This window comes from Cebidichthys violaceus, unplaced genomic scaffold (genome assembly GCF_023349555.1).
Source record: "Cebidichthys violaceus isolate CVI_PGR_0920_01 unplaced genomic scaffold, fCebVio1.0.p SCAF_150, whole genome shotgun sequence".
Taxonomy (NCBI): Eukaryota; Metazoa; Chordata; class Actinopteri; order Perciformes; family Stichaeidae; genus Cebidichthys; species Cebidichthys violaceus.
Window position 1 is genome coordinate 127,191 of NW_027176319.1, and position 23,625 is coordinate 150,815.

Below are 23,625 nucleotides of genomic sequence, written 5' to 3' on the forward strand. Positions count from 1 at the left end.
ACAGAAACCAGTTGTTTTAAGGTGAAAATCTATTGAAAATATAAATATATATATATATATATATATATATCTTTATATATTTGTGTGTGTGTGTGTGTGTGTGTGTACCCCTGCTGTCTCCTCTGCGGTGTTTTGCTGCGTGTCGGTCGGTTCAGACTCGCAGGACCCATCGACCTTTATTCCTCCGCCAGCATCCTTCAAGTCACACAGTAAGAACATGGCTTTAACTCGAATTACGTTCCACCTATTTGCCTCTTGACACTGCCGAGGGTTTATTTTACCCCCAAATCGAGTGGAGCTCGTGACCGTATCGCCACGCTAGCTATTAGCCCAACGGTCGTTTCTTTAAACGTCAACGGTTGTTTAATCAAAAACGGGGAGAAAAAAGGACTCGTGTGGCGTTCAGGGCACCGCCGTAGACTACAGTTATCTTTATGGTTAACGGTAATAAATAAAGGGAGCACACACGCTTGAAGGGGAGTTCATTGTTTTTCCTTAGCACACACGCACACGCACTCGTCCATCATTCATTCATTTCCGCAGCCTCCGGTGTCGCTTGTGTGAAGTTCCCCATCACGCAGGTCATGCGGACCGGGTTCAATAGTGTGAGTTTCGTCGGTTAATAATTGGCGATTTGATAGCAGTTCAAAAAAAAAGAAAAGAGGCTGAAAGGGTAATAAAAAACACCGTGACGTCGAGAGCCTCACAGGCAGGAACTGTGACGTGTTCGACGGTAAAAAAAAAAAAAAAAAAAAAATGGGGCTGGAAAAAATGAGAGGCAGGCGATAAAGGATCCACCTAGACCCGATCCAGATCCATGTTCAGGAACTACTTTATGCCACAGCTCGGAGAGACAACATTTAAGAGTGACTGGATGTTTGTGTGTCTCCGCCTGCAGAGTTTAGTTGTGAATGGACTTTAAAAAAAAGAGAGGTTGTGACACACCTGGATACATGAACCGTTTGCTTTAAGGAAGCTTGTTTTACTTGTAATTAACGGAATGTACGTTCAATGACACTTCGCTCTCTGGAATATTTAACTTGAAGCTCTATTTCTTTTTTACTTTTTAATTATTTAACTGTATTGCTGAACTGGCAGCTGTAAGCATGGCACTTTATGTAGAAGGTAAGTAGTGTTATGGAGGTTGTGTAATCCACTCTTAACCTTTTTATGTACGAGTAGATCATTTAATTATTGCTTTTATTTTGAAATGTGTTTTTGCTTACAAAATCATCCACAAGAGCCAACCTCATGTTCTAATCCGTTTCCTTTTAGTACAGTACTTTCATTTTATCTCAAAGTTTCCTGTCATTATAGTGTTCTTTACATGATCCTTTATGTCACTAAATGATCACTTTTTCCTACAGCATTGCAGATGGGCAGTACACACACCCTCAATGCTGGAATTTAACAAGTTAAAATGGCCAAAGTTCTCCACTGTATTCACTGGTTTTTATTTCACCGCTTCTGTTTTTATGAATGTTGTTACATTTCCTGCTGAATCAGCAACCAGCCTGACGGTAAATTACACGTTTCTGCCATAAATGCAACAATCAAAACCCCCCAATGTGCTAATGTGACAGCTGATTTATGGGGTTGCAGATCATTTCCTGAATTCTGAAACAACTCCACTTTCGCTATAAGGTCTTTTTTTTCCCTTTTTTTTTTTTTATGAAAACCTATCAACTGTAGTTTTGATGATGATCTGTAAATGAAACTTGCAAAAATGACAGATTTCACAATCTATGAAACAGTTTATTTATAAATTCATAACTGGTCCTATTCAGCTGCTCCATGTGTACTTGTGAGGCTTCACGTGCAGCCACACCTACCCCTATGTTGTAACTGTATAATGACATTTTTTTTACTTTTTCTTTTTGTGACTTTTAGGTCACCCTTCCTGTCTTTCTCGTCCTTTTGAACACGTGACATTTCACCTCGTAAACCTACAGTAAACCAGTTTGGCCAACGCTAATGGTTTTAATTGCCAATTAAAAACTCTGTTATCATTATTGTGTACACGCCAAGTCGCACTAACTTGCTTTAGCCATTTTGTCGAAAAAGTTTTCCAAGTCATGTTATCAACTACAGAGCTGTTGAGTGTTTGTCTTTTGGGCTGATTTAAAATTTTTGAACGATACGTGATTCATGAGGCCAAATACTGATGTTTTAGGTTGTTAAAAGTCAAATCTATAAATGTCTACGCTGTTCCTTAACTACCTTAAACTAATCTCACCACATCTGTACTGCGATGATCTAATATCGACCCTACATAGTGTGATTTAAACGTGTTAGATGGACTAAAAACTCCTCGTGGACTGAGATACACATCCAAACATCTACTTGTCCTTTTTTTATTTCCTGGTTTCTCTAGTTTTGAGTCTTATCTATGTTTTATAGCCCTATATTATGTGCCATATACTATATTTATACATTACGCAAAAGCTCTGACAATATTGAAGGCGTTGCTTCTGATAACGAGCGCTGAACGAATGGCGAGATACAAACACGAGGCCATGACCACACTGCTCGGACATCACCAGTGAGGACGAGCAACGAAACGGTGACGCACAAACACTGACGGCTCATCTTACCAAAACCAAATAGTAGATTTGCAACAATGGAAAGAAAAGAAAAGCAGCAAGTTCCCACAGTTAAAAAAAACCCGGAAAACCAAAGAACCTGTTAGTCAACCAACACTAAGAATCACACAAAAGCACCACTTTAAATCTTGTGTTTACCAGAGATGTGCTCATACGCCCTCTTGATTGAGTTTTCCACACCATTACACTTTGGGCTTTTCCAGCTTCTGTGACGGCAATAGAATCCTAGTAGAACTTAAAAAGATTCCCTTTTTCTGCTTGTGTTCAGAGGCATGAGGAGGAGGCTGAAACAGATGATTCCAGTTAAGAAAATGAGCAAAAGAATGACATTTGGAAGACGAGGTTCTTAAACACAGCTGCACGCATACTTTGAATTCTATCTTCCAAACTTCTTCTTCTCTCTCTCCCTCTCTCTCTCCCTCTCTCTCTCCTGCTCAGGTCTGAGTAAAGGAGTGGCCAACGGAGGGATGGCTCAGTTCCAGGAAATGATGCGGCAGCAGCTGGAGAGCTCCATGCACACGGAGCTGGAGAAGCTTCTGGACACCAGCAGAGGACCAGAGCGAGAGGTGCAACATCTCACCCTCTCTTAAGACCATCTGGTTGTGATTTAGAGGGGCGGGTGGGTCGCGAACAAACACAACAGTGACACATACCGTAGAGTCGTGCCAATGAGGGGGCTCCACCTAGACGCTTACAGACGCACGCGCATACATCAAGTATACGTCATGAAATTACAAACATCTGTTTTTAATCTGAATCATGATGTAAAGCGTCACGCAGAGACGCTGTAGATTTGTCCCAAAGATGAATTCTGGTGTCGAGAGTGGACACAATTCATCAGAAACTAGAAATTGATCTGTTTCTACTTCGATAGAAACGAGACAAAGCTGCCACTAGAGATTGCTTGACCACACACACACACACACACACACACACACACACACACACACACACACACACACACACACACACACACACACACACACACACACACACACTCTGTCAGACGTTAACCAGACCCTCTCAAAAGATGGAACGATACAGTCACACACGCACACACTTTCATTTTAAAAGTGTTTCCAGTAAAAGTTAAATAAGCCAGTGAGGCGTGTACACACACACACACACACACACACACACACACACACACACACACACACACTGTAGAGTACACTCTCTTTAGTTACACACTGGTTTGAACCACTGTGCAGGTCTCCAGGGTAAATAGATACCAGTGTGACGGACCACTTACACGGTTATTTATTACCCCAACCCTCTAGTAATGGATTCTTCTACACATTCTACTAAATCAATTATTTATCAAAAGAAATGTTTATCATTTACTTTTTTGTCATCTTATTTTTGTGTAACCATACTAATATATATACTATTATATATATTATTTTTTAATATATATATATATATATAAAAATAATTAATAAATGAGCCTGTGCAGCAGCAGTCTGCAAAAAACACTTAAAGCTTCCTTTTAATAAAATGTAGTTGAGATGTCATACGATGCAGTAAAAGGAACATTAAAAAAAAAAAAAAAAAGCCAAGAAGGATGACTTCTCTGAATGGGATTGGCCATAATGTTATTAATTAATCCTAATTCATACAAAGTGTTTCACTCGTGATTGAGATGAATGAAGGTTTAAATAATGTGTGTTTTTTCAGGTGTCCAGGAAAGACTTTGAGGGCTTCAAGAATCTTTTCCACAGATTTCTGCAGGTGAAGGGTCCGTCAATAGAGTGGATCAAGATACAAAGACCTCCAGAGGACTCGGTAAGTCCTCTTCATCAAGGTTTTGATTGTGCGTATGCGTTTAGAAAAACATTTAGTCCTGTAAAAAGATAACTCTTTACCTGTAGCTCTTTCATATTTCTGCATCTCTACAAGTGAATATTGTTTAAATGAATCCTTTTTAAAAGTGTGTTGTACATGCACACGGTGTCTTTTGTATGGTCTTGTCAGGAGACGACTAAGCCAGAAAGCAATTATTAAAAACAACAAGAATGAATTAACACCCAATAGGAAACTGAAATAACCTCAAACCAATGAGGCATGACGCTTGAGTCACACATCCACGAGTTTGAAGGCTTATCAGATGTCAAAACACTGCACTATTATGTCACCAAGTACGTTTACATGCACAAAATATTCAGTTTTTTGCCCTTAATCTGAAAGACAATATTCAAGACAATATTCACAATAAAAAAAACAGTAATGTGGCCTTTTCTTTCTTTATTTTCATTATGGATTAGTCTGCTGATCATTGTCTTAATATGGTTTATAAGTAGTGAAAGATCCAAATTGATGTCTTTAAATGTTTTGTCAGTTAAACTCAAAGCAGTTCAGTTTATTCAGCTATGAAACCGAGAAAAGTAGCACATCTCTATATTTGAGAGGCTAAAATCTACATTTTTGTTCACCAAAAATTACTTTCATGATTAATCGATTGTTTTTATACTAATCGCTTAGTCGACTAATCATTGCGTCTATAAAATGTATAAAGACATAAACATGTTGTATTTCAGAGAGAGAGAGAGAGAGAGAGAGAGAGAGAGAGAGAGAGAGAGAGAGAGAGAGAGAGAGAGCGCCTTGAGTTGAACCTTGTGGGATGCCACATTTAATGTAAGCAGGAGATAAACAGCAGTTTCTTTTTGTGACTGAATATGTTGTGTCACTGTTTATTTTTGAAATAATGGCTCCTTACTTTCCTCTTGAAAGTAGTCTTCTTCTCATCACGTACTGTCGAATTCTTGACTCTTGTTTCTTTGTGTTTCTTGACTCCGACAAACAAGACTGTAAATCATTCATCTGTTTTATTGAAGAACTATAAATCACTCTGTCGGCTCTAATAAATTCTGTTAGTAATCTAAGAGTCTTTAGAGGGGGATTGTAAATCCACATCTACAACAACGCGGTGAGAAGAGGTTTGATGTTTGTCTTATCTAACAAAGTGTTGAATTTGAGCACAGTAAAAAGATAAGCTGATAACCAAGTAGTACAAGTGAGTCACTTGTAACCTTTAACACGCTAAGTGGTGCATTGCGTAACAAACCGCTGTGTTTACCAGTTACAGGGACAATTGGGAAATGTGGATGAGGTATTTTAAAGCAAAAAGAGCACTTTAATATTTAAGTCTTTCTTTTTTGCATCAGAGCTCAGAGTGCAGACCTTTCTTTCCACTTGAATTAGATGACATGTGTGATTCAGGACTCGTCAGCTCGGTTGCATGTCGGGAGGGAACATCGTGTCCCTCGTGTCCCATTTGTTCCGTCCCACCGCCATGTGGAATATTGTATCAGCAAATCGTAAACACACACCGTTTGATGGCAGTAACGCGGTCGTGAGGGGGTTTGAGTCCCACCGGAGACGCCAATGATGAAATTACACGCTCGGCGCATTTTTAGGAGCCTATAGCTGGCGTTCGGTGACATGAGTTTTGCATTTGAATAAGCTGCAGTTTCAGCATCCATTAATATTTAAAGCAATGAGGTGAAAGGAGTTCAGCTTTCAGAGACTGTTTACGGGACAATAAGCTCGGGTTAGAAGGTCGATTCTTCAAGGAACGAGACCTTTGACACAGCAATCATTAGAGACTAACTCGTTTTATTACTTTGCAGAGTAATTGTTTTAAAAATAACAAAACAGCCATAAGTTGACTCCAAGAACGGTGATTGGTCACTTTGGACGGTCTGTTTTCATAGTGAAGACAATGTTAAGTTAAAGAAAACTTCTAAGTAGTAGTAGTCAGTAACAAACCTCCTGCTCTCCATAATCAATGCTCTTTATCTCCCGTTCAGCAATGAGACAAATAGAAGTTACACAAGTATGTCTGTGGTCCACCGTCGCTGTATGTCATAAAGTGAATGAAAGACTGTTGACACAGTTCATGTGAGGAGGAGAATAAATAAGTAAAGCAAACTCGAACACAATGTCTACATGTTTCATGACGTCATGCAAGTCGTGAAAGAATAGTTTTGTTAGTGGTGGTAGAAGTATTTACTCAAGTCACAAATGTGTTGACTTAAGATTTAAGCATCAAGGACTCGTGACTCGTGACTTCACCCCCCCCCCCCCCCCCCAAAGATTCAAAAGTATGTTATTTTAAAAAGTGTGCCACGAAAAAATTAATAACCAAGATCAACTTAACGTTAACACTATTCGTTCTCCACTTAGTAACGTAATATTACTGAGCTCCAGTTGGAAAAAATTACAGAAAACTAATTGCAGTATGCAAAAAGTGCAAAAAGTTTAGGACGTGACTCAGGATTTGTCAGTCTTGACTTGGGATCTATCATACTTTGTAATCTATATTACGTTTTTAATGATATTCTACATCATATATGTATTTAGAGTTGTCGTCTGCAAAGAAAATTTAGCAATACAAATAAGTGCTTTTGGAGTAAAAGTACAATATAACATGTCAGATGTAGAGGAGTTGGAACATAAAATAGAATAAAATGGGAGTAAATAACAAGTACCTCAAACAGTACTCATGACTTTCCACCACTGACTATGGGTCGTGGTTTAACCACCACATGAATTTATGACTAGTTCTAAACTGACCCATAAGGTGACCTGAATAAGATTCTCATCTTCAATTTATTCATTATTTAAGTATCTTTTATTGAACAGGGTCGCCAAAATTCCGAGATCCCATTGTGTCATGTAGGTTTCCTGCATTGTAAAGTAATTTACACAGATTTAAACAAAAAAAGCCAGAGCTAAATGTTCCGTTTATTGTTTACAGTAAATCTACATTTACTATTCTCTAACCTCCAACTAGCCAAACAACAACAACAGTTTCCTTTTGAATGAACTGTGGATCGGTCACTAACAAAGTGCCGAGTCATCACTGTTCCTTTTGAGTCGGTCGTGCAGGATTTCCTTGTCCTCTTTCCTTGAGTTTTCGATCACAAGGGATGCTTCAGTTTCTATTTGATGTGTGAACTTCGAGGACTGAAAGGAGTTAGTAAAATAAGTGATTGTTTTTTGATCTGTGGAGTCTGAACACGATGTCCTGTGTGAGAATAAAAGGGCAGTAAATGGAGCAGCAGCAGCAGCAGCACATGAGCGTTGGTTGCGTCTACTGTGACTTTAAAAGCAGAGTGGGTTTACCCTTTATGTATTTTTTATTTCCTTGTTGTGATGGCAGTTAGAAGATATGACTCACAAGATAATTGGAAACAGAGCTGCGGTGAATTGTTTCAGGGTTAAGATGAGATTACAAACATGAGGAGACACACGAGAGCTCGTTACATCCACACTGTTTTTAATTTAGATCAGATTCTACACCAGCCGCGCGTTAATTAATCAGTCGGTGTGACTTTCTGAAGCTTTTCCTCTCTGATGAGATTCAACTTTTATATGAGGAGGAGCACTGAATGTGGTGTGACTCTGATGTGTTAAGAGCTTCACCAGGAAGCTGTACTGCACTAAATGTATTTCAGGAAATGGAGCAACTAAAACCCTCTCAGATTGTTTAATTTTGAGGATTTTTTGTTTGATTTTGAGGATTTTTTGAATCCTGAATAGCTGAAAATAGTAAGAACTAAAAGGGAAAAAAAACTAATATTGTGTAATTTTGTTATCTTAGAATCCTTTATAACAAGGCGCCAGTTGTTTAATTGTTTTATTAATATTTAGTAAATCATTACAATCAACACTGCTCCCAGTAGACTAGACGCACCAACAACTGACAAAGCATTAATTAATTTATGTGCAATATCAATATCTCATATGTGACATATTGTAAATTCAACCATTCAGTCTATCTACTATAATATTTAGCTTCTTACTGATTTAACTGTATCTTGTTTTATTTAATGTCTCCTTTGCTGGACTAATTATAGATTACAGTATCTAATTAAGTTTAAATATCAGTTATCAACCATTCAAAACTTTTGAGTGATTGAACCATATGCAGAAGTCCTGCATAATCCATTCATCATCAACTTATTAAACATGTATTAATTGATTTACCACATTTATAGCAGCATTATTACCAAGTATAAAGGAAAAACACTTTTATTACTCGCTTATTATTATTATTACTCATTCATAGTAGTACTTCTGAGAGGTTTATTTATCCTGTTTCATGTAGCTGTGACACCTATAACCATTATGTCTAAAAGAATTACAACATAATAATTGTTTGCCAGCACATGAAGGCTTCTCTTCTAAAAGGTGTGCTCGAGGAAGGGAACCTGTAGTCCCGGTCTTTCCCAATATTCATCTCAGCCAGTTAAAACAAAGAAGGAGTGTTGCCCAATAGGATGTCCCCCACTTCCTGTTGTGAAATAGAATATTCTTCCCAAATGAAACCTCGCACCTTCAGCCGGGTTTTCCTGCCAGAGAGACAAGGCCGCCCGCCGTTTGTCGGCCATGTTTGGTTCTGTCCCGCTGAACACAAACAGAACTTCCTCAGTTGAAAACAACAAAGACTCGTCTGTCTTTCTACCTCCTCCGCCTGCATCAGACGCATCGCTCCCCAATTCTGAGCCGCCTCGTTTATTTCTTTTTTGGGAGATCGGAGCGGCAAAAGATGAATGAAGTGTGATTTAGAGAGATGGAGGGAGAGAGAGAGGGAGGGAGGGAGTTACGTAAAGACAAGAGAGAAGATTAGAGCTTAGCCTTGAGACAAGTGTTGAAACGAGGAACGTTAAGTGAAATAGAAAATTTAAGTGACGCTGGAGATGGAGAAACAGAGGAGAGTAAAGATGAGTCATTGTGAGCGAGAGGAACGAAAAGTAAACATTTTAGAACAAATCCTCCCCCAACCAAGTTAATAATTCAGAAGCTTTTTAAGTCCATGAAGCCAATTCTGACAGACGGCTCACTCACTGCTGCAGATACTCGGGATGACGAGCTGAACCCGCCGCAGAAATTATTAATCGGTACATTTTTGGCATTTAAAAAAAAAAAAAAAAAAAAAGGTGTGCAGACGAATGGAGAAGAGGAGATGGAGCTGTTTTTATGGGCACTTCTTCCCCAATCACCAGATAATGTTGCGTAAACCACATTTATTTTAGTTGTATAACATTCTGAATCCCTCTGGCGTGCGTCCGTTAATCCAAAACTATAATCCGTGGCTGGCCTCTCTCTACACAGCACAGCGTGTCAGTCAAAGAGAAAAGTAAAAGACGAACGTAAAGACTACAGACTGTAGATAAGAAGTGGACGTAGTCATCGTGACGGCACTGGACTGATGCTTTGAAGCCTCGAGTTTGGCGATTTTGTGGTCGCCATCTTGGATTATGGCCGCCGCCATGTTGCGTTCTTTGCAACCAGTGACCATATCTGGACTGTGGGGTGACGCCGTATATGTCTCTGGTAGAGACCTGTCAATCACCGTGTAGCCCCGCCCCTAAAGCATCCCTTGCTTTATGGTCTGTTTGACTCTAAATGGAGCATAATGTACTAAATGAACATCATGCTGTATTGAAGAAGACTGTAAACTAGAGATTGAGACCATAAACTCATGTTTACAATGTTTACTGAGGGAATAAATCAAGAGGGAAGTAGAGTCATTTTAGACTAGACTTCTATACAACCAGAGGATACAACATGAAGCATTGGCTTCACTTGGTCCACTGTCACTGATTGGTTGCTTTTAGCAGTAAAGGAAACAGAATGACATTTCACAATCACTGACACATTAATTGCTAAGACAGGAACACTCATTGCCTAACGGAAAGCTGTTGTAACATCTGGTTAGAATTTGTTGTCCTCGAATGATTCTTCACATGGCTCACAGCTTCCAACTTGAGTTGAGAAAAAAAAAAAAAAAGTGAAATCCAATGAGGCCGAATGAAACTTGGAGAAACACGACGACTGTGAGCAGTGTGATCTTCTGTCAGAAAACACATCCTGCTGCTGTTTCCCCCTTCTTTTTTTCTTTTCTTCTTAATTTGAAGAGGACATTCCAGTGAATTCAAACAGTGCGTGGTGTTTCCGGGTTCACTAAATGTGAAACAGCTTTGTTGTTTTTGGACGGCCACGTCTCGCACCGCATCCCTTCACTCCCTCCTATCCTGCTCTGTGGGAGAGACACTGAAACAGGTCGATACGTGACGCGAGCTGTAGTATTGACCCAGTAATGTGGCTCTATATATATATATATATATACACACACACACACACACACACACACACACACACACACACACACACACACACACAGTAAACTTGAAGAAATATGGACAAATGACCACAACAGGAAGTGCCGCTGACTTTGCAGCCAAAGACGCATTAGAGTAGAACTCATGAGAGCAGTAAAGCTGTTCTTCACTTTTATTAAATGTGCTCCTCTCTCTCCCTCTCTCCCCCATCTCTCTCTCCCTCTCTCTCTCTCCTCCAGATCCAGCCGTACGATAAGATCGCTGGCAGAGGTCTGCCGGACAACGTGGCCGACTGCCTGAACAAACTGGTGGTGGTGAAGCTGAACGGGGGCCTGGGCACCAGCATGGGGTGCAAGGGCCCTAAGAGCCTGATCAGCGTCCGCAACGAGAACACCTTCCTGGACCTCACGGTGCAGCAGATCGAGGTACGGAAAACCTGACCGTGCTCGATTTTAAAGAATTTAAAATGGCCGTTCAGAGAGATCCAGAGCTCTGCCTTCACTATCGTAGTTCTTTATTTTGGTCCTTACGTCATGTCATCGTGACATTAGGGATAATATTGACATATTATTTGATGTGCAAATAATAGGGCTGCAAGAGATTTGGAGTCCCGGATTCGGATCAGCAGAACAAAAGGGAGCAAATATAACTTTTAGAAACGCCCCGATCACTTCTTCTCCTCGTGTTCGTGACGTAGAGCGTGACACAGCAGAAAAACAAAACAGAAATGTGTTTAAAAAAAACATGCATGTTGACTTAAATAGCAGAGAGTAGAGTTTCACAGGAAGTGAGGCGGGCAGCAGGTCACCACAAAACTGTAAGCTACTGATAAAAGACTGAGGTTTGAACTTCTCAGTTTGACTCTAAATGGAGCATAATGTACTAAATGAACATCATGCTGTATTGAAGAATACTTGAAACTAGAGATTGAGACCATAAACTCATGTTTACAATGTTTACTGAGGGAATAAATCAAGAGAGAAGTAGAGTCATTTTAGACTAGACTTCTATACAACCAGAGGAGTCGCCCCCTGATGGACACTAGAGAGAATGCAGCTTTAAGACACTTCCACATCGGCTTCACTTTTCAGAACCGGAGGTTGCCGCCTGGTTTTAACCGCAGACAGACAGGAGAACATATTCCCCAAAACCGTTTCACCCTCTCACCAAACCTCACTGATTTTAGTTTAGACATAAGAACCAAATGAACTGTTTCTGGAGCTTCACTGTAGAAGAGATGATGGATACGTTCAGACAGACACACTTGAACTCTCCCCTTTCTGTTGTTTCTTTAGTTTGGTTGTTTTTATATTTTACTGTCCTGTAACCTCAGACCATGAATCCATCTGGGGATAAAAGTTTCTTTTCTCTCACTACCAGAGCTGACGGACTTCTTTCTACAAATTGAATCACCGTCTTACTGTGGCCCAGATTTGCCAGTCAGGTTCATTTCAGCCGGTTACCACACAGACGAATATATGCGACATCAGGACCGGTGAGGCAGGGCAGCAGGAAGTGATGTATTGTCAGATGTAATACCAGTCTGTGGACATGTTGTACGCCTCTGAGAGGAATTTAATACATCACCCCGAGCTAGAAAAGAAAAATAACACCCCCTCTCCTTTTGATAGACATACAATTACAAGCATATGTGAGGCTGCAGTATGTGAGACTCGCAGTGTTTGGGAAAAGAGCTGAAGGTTCTTCTGAAAGGAGTCCAGTGTGATACCTGAGGGGGGGGTGTAGTGTAGTGAAAGAGGATCTGTTGGCGAGCAGCAGGTCTGTGGGATTGGCAAGGAAACGGAGAAGTGTGTGTGTGTGTGTGTGTGTGTGTGTGTGTGTGTGTGTGTGTGTGTGTGTGTGTGTGTGTGTGTGTGTGTGTGTGTGTGTGTGTGTGTGTGTTGGAGGAAAGAATGTGTGTTTACAGGGGTGGTTGTGGTTATTTGTGCCTGATCGTACATAAAAAAAAAAAAAAAAGTCCTTCGGCAATACCAGTAATCTCTTGATTCGTTTAAGTTTGTTAAATACAGAAATAAATCGCATGAAGCAGCTTAAGGAGCTTAAAGTTACACTAAAGTTTCCGCCTCATTATGAAGAAATCTGTCATGAATCTGTCAAAGAGCTTTGGGGTGTGTGTGTGTGTGTGTGTGTGTGTGTGTGTGTGTGTGTGTGTGTGTGTGTGTGTGTGTGTGTGTGTGTGTGTGTGTCCTCCCAGCACACTGCTCTCTGTGTCCGAGTCACTGCTCTCCATTTTCTGCTCAGATTACCTCCCGACTGAATCGGCCCATTTAGAAAAGAGAGAAAATGAATCCCACATATACACACACACACACACACACCTACTTACACACACACACACACACCTAACAGAGTCCTGTACTCTCACACTTGGAGGAGACGAGGACGATTGGACAAAACTGTTTCTGGGATGGAGCCACCTGGCTGCTGAGCGTTTACTGCTTTCAGCTCGTTAATACTTCAGCTAAGTTAATGAAGTGGAAGTCAAACTTGAAAAGCCCCCCTGGTGTCTCTGTGTGGACGGAATGCCTTCATCTGTTACCACGAGGCTTTTATTCTGAAATATTTGCTGGACCGTGTTGTGGAAAATGGCGTGACTTGCACGGCTCCATAAACGAATAGTTATTATTTCTAAATGAGCTCAAACACGTCATGCTACAACTTTTTTTTTTTTTTTTTTTTGCTGCTCGATACAAAAAAAACCCTTCGCTTTGTTCTCATTTCCTCTACGAGTCGTCTGGACCGTCATTTACTCCGATTTAAGCCTTTGTTGGGTACACCGTGTGTGTTGCTAATGAGGGACTCTGTGTGCACAACAATCACAATCATTCTCTGATTTATGAAAGCAACAAAAGGCAGGCGCCGCTCGTCGTCAACCACAACCTGAAAATGAGCGAAGAACAGAAGGAGAAACACTTTCTATAGCTCTACCATGAAATGAAGAGAATCTGATAAAATGCTCTTATGCTCACGACCGTAAGAATAGTGAAGTAATACAACTCTACCCGTAGGGGCTTTGAGATCACCAGTGTTCCCAATAGATGCACCTTTCTGCACCTTGGCCCTCTCTGTTTGCTCCTCACTGGACTGAACGTTTGAGTTGTTCGCGGTCCTCGTCATCCCTCGTGTTCTGCCTCTCTCACAGAACGCTTTCTCCCACGTTGTCGTTTTTGTGTGTGTGTGTGTGTGTGTGTGTGTGTGTGTGTGTGTGTGTGTGTGTGTGTGTGTGTGTGTGTGTGTGTGTGTGTGTGTGTGTGTGTGTGTGTGTGTGTGTGTGTGTGAGAGAGTGTGAGTGTGTGAGCACAAAGCTCTTTAATACCCAGAAGTGACATCTCCCTCACAGCGCTGTGGAACACGGTCATCCACCGTTTACGTCTCGTCACTGTTCGTTTACATAAAGCCAACTCCCATCCTGGTTATTAAAAGGGAAAACAAGGTTAACAGAAGTCTAATCCCTCTAAAAGAATGACATACTTATGCAGCACATATATATGGTTAACATGCCTCCACTAATATGTAAATGTGCTTTCCATAGAAGTCTGTCTCTCAGTGCTGCACCAGTAAAAGCTCCGAGGAAATATGACCCGGATTACATTAAATGTGGATTCATAATGGCAGGCAGCGACGGGTGAGGGGAGGGTATTTATATTATATTCATCATTACAGCTGACTGAGGCATAACCAGGCGGCAACCGGAAAAGTTCTGACAAGTGAATCGGACTCCTCTGGTTGTATAGAAGTCTAGTCTAAAATGACTCTACTTCTCTCTTGATTTATTCCCTCAGTAAACATTGTAAACATGAGTTTATGGTCTCAATCTCTAGTTTACAGTCTTCTTCAATACAGCATGATGTTCATTTAGTACATTATGCTCCATTTAGAGTCAAACAGACCATAAAGCAGGGGACCGTAAACGATGACTACGTCCACTTCTTATATGCAGTCTATGGTCATAACCCAGTTTAGTGATGTTTTGTTTTTAAACAATCGGATTCAAACGGGCCTTAAATGACCAAAAGGTTGAGAACCTCTGGTCCGAGTCAGTCGTGTCTGGATGCTAATAATGCTAACGCTAAAGTCAATGTCGTCCCCCCCCCCCCCACAGCACCTGAACAAGACCTACAACACAGACGTGCCGCTGGTCCTCATGAACTCCTTCAACACGGACGAGGACACAGAGAAGATCCTGCAGAAGTACACACACCACCGCGTCAAGATCCACACCTTCAACCAGAGCAGGTGAGCAAACACGGCGAAACACTGACATATCAGCCAACATATCAGCTGGATGCTGAAGGTGTTTTTATTCATATTAAACTAAGAAGGGTTTGAAATGACGACGGAGAGCAGAGTGAACTCTGATGACGGGTCTCTATTCGGTGTCTGAGTGATGGACAATCCTCTGCTGTGTTTCCAGACAGGAAGTGAGATGTACTGTATGGAGACACACGTGAATATTTAATGCCTTGGTGTCTCCGATTTGTCAGTCATGTGGAAACTAGGGGTTTTTTACGGTTTCCCTTTTGAATTATTTAGAGCACTTGTATGTTCTGTGCCGTGTTTGGAGGCTGTAGCTTCATGATTTTAATGGTAGAATCAGTCAATCAACTGGAGAACGGAGAGACTCTGTGAGAGGAATTCACACAAAAAAAAAAAAGCCAATTAAATTCACTGCTCATCACATCACATCACACTCTCTGGTGCAACAGACAAATTCAAAGAATTGCCCGTACACTTATTATTTTAGTCAAATTAAACTCTCTGGTTCTCAAGGAGACGAGCAGAATAAATAATCAATCTAGCACTTTGTTTTTTATTCTTTTAGAAAAAACATTTTTTTCATCCCAATTCCTGCAAAGATCCCAAAAATAAAGTTTTATTTTAAATGCAAATCCAGCTAACAATAGCTGACGACGCTAACTGTTTCCTTATAATAACCAAAATAAATGAAATAGCTAGAAATAGATTAAAAAATGATTGTTTTTAGGAAAGATGTGATGAAATATAAAAAAAAAAAAAACTTTAAGAACAATATGTAATTTTCTTATCAAAACAACAAGACACCAAGATCTTACAAGTGTATCATAAAAATGTATGAATAGAAATATATTCATGATCAACGGTCTGGTTGTTTTAGACGTTGTAATGCAGAAAAGTCACGTGTAAAATCTTCAAGAGGAGAAGATGAAAATTCAACCTCTCTTTAATGAGACGTCTGTTTTCTTAACCGTTCTGAGACAAAGACGTCGGGTCAAAGAAACGGAACAAAATGTTCATGCGTCTGAAAGAACATTGAAACCTCTTTGAAGTCGATGAGCTCACCTCAAACCCACTGGTGTGAATCATCCTCCCAGAGCGGTCGGGTGGACTTCCATGAAGAAAACTAAGCGCTGAAGCTCCTCTCAGCTCCTCATCTTCATCTCATGACTCGGTTCTCTAACTCAACCTGACGCGGATCCTTCTCAGGAACCCTTTGATCTCTTTCATGCCCACAGAGGCGATGACTCGGACACTTTGGCTCGTTGCCTCACCTGCAAACACGTCGCTCCCCGAAGCCGTTGTTTGAAGTCCTGCAGCGATACTGAGATGAACTCGAGTGGAACACGGCGAGCTTCGTTTCCATTTCCTCACCGTGGGTTTCTGTCTTTGTGACGTTCGTCTGTTTCTTCTCTAATAACTATGATCATGGTGGAACATTTATATATTTAGCATTCATGCCAAATATTTCCCTCAGCGGAGAGTGAATATCAAACCTGCATTCATCAGGTGAACAATTACAGGTCGAGTCATCGTACGATAAACGGACATTACGTGATCATTTTTACGTTATTGACTTATCGTACGATATATATATATATATATATAGATAGATAGATAGATAGATAGATAGATAGATAGATAGATAGATAGATAGATAGATAGATATATTGACATAATGATCTCGATCATTTTAACAACCTCGATCATGTAGAAGTTATGGACATTATCTCGATCGTTGCTAACCTTAATTATGGTCTGTTGTGATTGCACATTTTTGTCAGAATGTCAATTTTATTCATCGTTTTGGTTGTGAGGTTTTGTTTTATTTATTTACAATATTTTTTTCACATTCCATCGTCTGAATATCTTTAAGAATTAATAGTTTATTGATTTGTTTTTAAAGTGTGCACTTGCATTATTGTGACATATTAGATCGGTGGCATAAAATGGTCCTAAAATGACAATAATATAATTTATTGTAATTATTTCTGGGAAAATATATTGTCCAACAAAAGTAGTTATCGTGACAGGCCTAGGTGGTGAAATCAATAAATGACAATGTTGCTCCGGGTCTGCCAGATGTTCCCCATAACGACTGTATAAACTGACAGAATGTGGTTTATATCTTGGTGCAGCGCCCCCAAGTGGCCAAACGAATAAATGAAATGCAGGTTTCAGTTTGGGTTTAATCCTCTCTAGACTAGATACAAAGTCCCCTCTGTTGATCCTCACTTTGAAACTTTAATCTGACAGTTGAATTATTTCTAGCTAAAGTGCATTTCTTTAAAGAAAAAGAAAGAAAGAGTTTGAAGACGATACAAGTTCAGTCTTTTCAGTTCAAAGTTATATATTTCAATAGTGCAACGCAAATCAGATAACATTTTAATCTGGTTTAAATAAACTAAATGAAGTAAAACTGTGATGAAACCTCCTGTGCAAGGAATCCAAGAGATGCATTCCTTGTATGTACACACACACACACACACACACACACACACACACACCTGACCAATAAGGAGATTCTTGAGTTACCATCCAGTACGATACAGTGATCAGACAGTAAATAACGATATTAAATGTTTGTTTATAAAGTAATAATCACAAGAAGTGAACTTTAAGCTAACCATGATGTCCGGTCTTCTTCCGTCCAGGTACCCTCGCGTCAACAAGGAGTCCCTCCTCCCGGTTTCCACCAACCTGAGCATGACGGGGCAGAGCGCCGAGGGCTGGTACCCTCCGGGCCACGGCGACATCTACGCCAGCTTCTACAACTCGGGCCTGCTGGACCAGCTGATCGCTCAGGGCAAGGAGTACATCTTCGTGTCCAACATCGACAACCTGGGAGCCACCGTGGACCTGCACATCCTGCACCACCTGGTCAGCCAGCCCAACGGCAAGCGCTGCGAGTTCATCATGGAGGTGACGGATAAGACGCGCGCCGACGTCAAGGTACGTGGAGGACCACAGAGATTCACCAATGTGTTAAGCTTTTGAGGTCAATACCTCCACCCAAATACAATGTCATTTGTGGCGCTCGAACGAAAAATGACACTTGACATTTTCTAGAAATGCGTCCTCAGTCCACTAATAATCTACAGACTGTTGCTGTCAGCAGAAGAATTTATTTTATTTCATGATTATCCTGGCCAAAATAATAATTCACAAAATGATCCCAATAATCATCCAAATAAAACTCTTAAATGTAACTTAAAGTGATGCCAGTATGTTTGGGTGCCATTCTAAGAAACTAATATTTCCATTGCATCACAGAGAGACACACATTTTTCTGCAGCGAATCGTTTTTTTTAGTGAACATCTTAAGTAATAAATAAATCATAAAGTCCCTATGAATGAATAAATAGATACACATACCAACATTGTGAGAGTCTGGTCTTTCTTACATGACTATTCCGGTTTCATGATAGCAAGCAAGACTTTTGGCTTTTTCCCAAAGTAATATCCACGATTTATACTGATAATAGAAAGTTGGTGTTTTGTCTTTATTTATCCTGATCCGTGATAAAAATCCTCTATCGTTCATCACTAGTCAACCGCTTTTATTTGAACTACTTTCACAGAAGATGGCTTTGCGTTAAGTTCTAGCAGGGTGCAATATCACTATACACTACCGACACGTCTTTACTACTGTAAAGAATCCTTTTAGAAATAACAGAAAGCAGCGGCATTATAAGAACACGTTGTATAACAGAGGACTGTGCTTTTTTTCAGGGCGGCACGCTGATCCAGTACGAAGGAAAGCTGCGTCTGCTGGAGATCGCCCAGGTGCCCAAAGCCCACGTGGACGAATTCAAATCCGTCTCAAAGTTCAAGATCTTCAACACCAACAACCTGTGGATCTCTCTGACCGCCATCAAGAGGCTGCAGGAGCAGAAGGCGATGGACCTGGAGATCATCGTCAACCCCAAGGTGAGCGGAGGAGGGACGCAACGATCCAGTGAAGGGGAAGTAGAACCAAATTAAAGGAAGGAGGAGGGACACAATGATCCAGTGAAGGGGAAGTAAAACCAAATTAAAGGAAGGAGGAGGGACACAATGATCCAGTGAAGGGGAAGCAGAATAGTAGTACCAAATTAAAGGAAGGAGGAGGGACGCAATGATCCAATGAAGGGGAAGTAGAACCAAATTAAAGGAAGGTGGAGGGACACAATGATCACATGAATTTTTGGTGACTAAGCCCGATAAACACAGCTTTACAACAGTGTCCATAAACTAAGTCTTAACTCTGTTTAGTCAACAACAAAATTAATATTTTCAAAGACTCAAAGAGTCAATCGACATGAAACGTTTTTTGATCCTGTGGGACTTAAACCATCACGAGGATATCGCCAACGTCCATAAATCTGCTTAGAAATCATAGCAGAAAAAAAAAAACTTGATCCTTATAACTGCAGAACCTGCCTCTGAATCATCACGGTTTTTTTTTAGGATTTCTTCAGGATCAAAGTAATCCAGTGATAGCTGTCTGTACAGCCATGTGTACACTGCAAACAGGGGGCTGCTAATGGCGAATTCAGCATACTTTCAATGGGGAAAACTCTCTCAAATGTAGCCAAATACAGGCTTACAAAGGGAGAACTTTGTGTTGTGGAAGCTGCTGAGAGCAAACAAGTAGTTTTGGGAAGACACAGTTCTCATAGAGGAAAGTATGACATACATTAAGTATTAGAAACGGAAAAAAACTTAAGACAACAAGCTCTTCTCCTCGGTTAACTACATCATGACTCACATGTGCTCTTCATTAGTCGGATGTTTGAAGCCTTGAGAGAGGACAATTCAAAGGAAACATCAGGATGACTTCACAATCGATGCTCAGATTAAAACCGTTTACTTCCAACAACAGGCAAACGTCATCTGTGCCGTTTCTCCACGTCCATGAGCACACTCTCCTCCAGAGAGACCCAACGCTTCTGAATAAATCATTTCCCTCTGAAGGAAATCGGAGCGTGCCGACGAAGCCCACATTCTGAAAGCCTCTCTGAGATTGTGGCGCTCCGCTCTCTGAGCCGTCTGTTGTCAGGAGAGGGGGAAAGAAAGAAAAGGAGCTTCAGACCAATCCAGTTATCTGGTCTCCTCTCCTGTGTGTGTGTGTGTGTGTGTGTGTGTGTGTGTGTGTGTGTGTGTGTGTGTGTGTGTGTGTGTGTGTGTGTGTGTGTGTGTGTGTGTGTGTGTGTGTGAGAGTTGAATATTATAAACTAAAATATCACTTCTGCCACTTTTTTCTCTATTTATTTTTTACACACGTTTCAAAGAAGCAAAGAGTTAAAAGAAACATGAGGCAGCAATCCAACAAATAATAATTTAAAGATACAAAGAAAAAAGCTAGTCAAACCATAAAAAACAACAAGGCAAATACCCAGTAGCAATGAAATATATACATAAATTCAGCTTTTAGTAAGTGTTTTAAATTCAACAAGCAAAGCAGTGCTGCAGGAAAGAGTCCTGAAACCCAGAAATGTCTCCCACAGTCTGAGTTCAGTCCACTCGGTAAAGAATCCACTTTGTTTTTCCTCACAACCCAGAGCAGTCCAGTCTAATCCAGCACAGAGCCACGGAAAAAGAACGATAACGCAGAACTCCGCTCCGGGTTTTACCGCGGATCCCCACAAACGAACCAACCCGGAAGTAGAAATACAACAACAACGCCAGTTTAAGAAACGGTGATGCTTTACCTCAAATACACCGGGTACTCACGGTACCGTTGATCGGTCAGTCACAGTCAGCAGCGTCGGTATTAACTCGGGCCAAGACACCGATAAATCCTGGAGAAACTCCGACTGGGAAACACGGACTCAGACTCCAGAGACGAGGCGTTAGTTCCTCTTCATACTGCGCGGTTTATTTGAGTGTTGTGATTGGATAGTTGTAGGATTGTGGGCGTCAACTAAACGCGTGAATGCTTGGCTGGTGGGCGGGGCTTAGATATGGACGATACCAAATTTATTTAGAGGGAGACACTACAGGTGAATAGGATAAAAAATGAACTAATAAATATCAACATGAAACTTCCCGAGTTGATTACTGACATTAAGACAAATATTTTTTATATTACATTTTATCTGAATATGCAAATGAGGTATTATCTTATCAAATATGTGCTAATTTGCAGAAATGTGAACATTGTTTAAAGCCGTGTAATAAATGTTTGTTTAATTTTGTTGACATATTGGAGTCAAAAGGTTTTTAAAGAGGAAATTCATGATATCTCTTTGTGTCACTCCATAACTCATAAAATACACTTTCTGTCTCCGTCAGACTCTGGACGGCGGTCAGAACGTGGTCCAGCTGGAGACGGCGGTCGGCGCCGCCATCAAATGCTTCGACAACGCTCTGGGCATCAACGTGCCTCGCAGCCGCTTCCTGCCCGTGAAGACCACGTCGGACCTGCTGCTGGTCATGTCCAACCTGTACAGCCTGGACGCCGGCTCGCTCACCATGAGCCCCAAGAGGGAGTTCCCCACGACGCCCCACGTCAAGCTGGGCAGCTCCTTCACCAAGGTAACTATGAAACGACAATAATAATGTAAACAAGACAGCATGATAAACAGCTGTGAGCTTAGTTAATGTGTTTGAGAACAAGTTTAGTTCTCCCCACTTACTGTATTGAGCCTTGCAGGAAGTCTTAGTTTAATCTAATGGAGGTGAACTGCATTTAATTTGCTCAAAGAAATAAGCATTTCTGGAAGCAATGCCTAAAAAAAGATGTTTAAGTTTATTTAAGTATTTCTTTCTACTTTTATTGGCGGTCAAAAGTGATTTGAGAAGGAAATAAACAAAGTAAATATGGTTATAAATAAATAAATAAGAAGTAAGAAGAAGTGAATTGATGAAGAAATTATGGTTATGTTAACATTTTAAATGTATTATATTTAATATAATAATATAATTTATTTGTATAGCACCTTTCAAACAGGAAATGCAGCTTCACAATAAAATAAATAGACATTTGTTTTTTAAATAAAGTTTCTACAAAACATTTCCCTCTAAACTAAACTGACTCATCATCCAATCTGCTGGTCTCAAAGCTACATGTCAGTGTGACGTTATTTGGTGACGTTGGGGGTAAAATCTGCACCTTAACTATGATTTTAAAACATGATTCAGAAGGTTTGAAATGTTTGCATCAGAGGATCCACAAACAACACAGCAGGTTGTTCACAGCGTTCCTCGTGTGTTCAGGTTCAGGAGTATCTGACGCGCTTCGAGAGCATCCCCGACATGCTGGAGCTCGACCACCTCACGGTGTCTGGAGACGTCACCCTCGGGAAAAACGTTTCGGTCAAGGTAATTATTTATTGACGCTGCGTATTAAAGCCTCGGGTCGTGTACGTCGTTAACGAGGACGTGACGGAAGCTTCCGGCGTCAAAGTCTTTGACAGTAACTGTCGCTGTTCTAACGTCCTCCTTCCTCCTCACAGGGCACCGTCATCATCATCGCCAACCACGGGGATCGGATCGATATCCCCGCCGGCTCCATGCTGGAAAACAAGATCGTATCGGGAAACCTCCGCATCATGGACCACTGACGCCTTTTCTTTTTTTTTTCTCCACACACACACACACACACACACACACACACACTAAACACACCCTCATCAAGTGACCCAGTTGGCTTCATTTCAGTCATGTGACCCGTTTGTCACGTTTCAGCACATTGTGAGAGGAAGTGTGCATGTGTGATATACGGACCTCTACAGGCTGTTTATTATATACTATAATATAATACTATACTCACAGGTAGTCTCCAGTTTATCGTCCAGGAAGAAGACACGCAGAAAGTTTCCAACCCTCCGCTGAGCCATCATCCCTGTGAACAGTCGATTAAGAAAATATAATAGTTAAGCGGTTAAATTACTCCTAAATTGGTTTTAAACGTCAAACATATTCTGGATGAACAAGCTTGTGACTTACACATCATTCAAGCGTCCGGTGAAGAGAACAAAACATCACATCTGTGTTGATTGATGCGGCGTTAAGATTCATCTAACTGTAAAAGTTGCAGGCCAGAAAAGCCAAAAACAAGAAGCTGAACATACAGGTAGACATCTTGTGCAACCCTGCCGACATCTGCTGAGAAATAAACGTGTCCCTTTGTTCCAGAGTGTAGAACAGACGTCCTGTGGACTCATTTAGACCTCCAGAGTCCAGAATAAGCTTCAGTGGAAACCTCCCAACAGTTCGAACCATAGAGGAGAATCTAGCGTGTGTGTTTGGTGCCCTTTTGAGTCATAATGTCCTAATGCCATGAAATTATATGTAACAGCTGATGTGTTAAAGTGAAGGCCTTTATTTGTACAGTCCCCCTGTGTGATGTAGATGATATTCCTGTTTTCTGTTTGCTCACATTATGACCTTAATGTCCTACGACTCCGCTCCATCCCGTCACTCAGCGTCCACACAACGCAAAGACAGAACACACACACACACACACACTTGAGATGGGTCCGACATGTCTGAAAGCAATAAGTGTTGATCTGTGACGGTGACTAGGTCTCGGGGCCCAGTTCTGCCTCCTTGGAGCTGAATAAAGTGCAATATGAAATAATGAGCAGGAGTCATCTGTTGTTTTCTCTGCACACAAAATCACTTCATTCATC

General features: G+C 40.8%; 1 protein-coding gene across 3 annotated transcripts; it reads left to right on the forward strand.

Moving 5' to 3' along the window:
- On the forward strand, window positions 1-23,576 carry ugp2b (UDP-glucose pyrophosphorylase 2b). 3 transcript variants are annotated; one of them, XM_068710362.1, is made up of 10 exons: window positions 1-21; window positions 3,042-3,169; window positions 4,281-4,388; window positions 10,972-11,157; window positions 14,856-14,989; window positions 17,662-17,959; window positions 18,740-18,937; window positions 21,284-21,526; window positions 22,208-22,312; window positions 22,447-23,576. In XM_068710362.1, the coding sequence occupies exons 2-10, from the start codon at window positions 3,071-3,073 to the stop codon at window positions 22,552-22,554; spliced, it is 1,479 nt and encodes a 492-aa protein (XP_068566463.1). In that variant the 5' UTR covers window positions 1-21; window positions 3,042-3,070; the 3' UTR covers window positions 22,555-23,576. The 3 variants fall into 3 exon arrangements, with proteins under 3 accessions (XP_068566463.1, XP_068566462.1, XP_068566461.1); XM_068710361.1 differs by lacking the exon at window positions 1-21 and adding an exon at window positions 127-209; XM_068710360.1 differs by lacking the exon at window positions 1-21 and adding an exon at window positions 254-1,125.
- The last annotated feature ends 49 nt before the right edge of the window (window positions 23,577-23,625 follow it).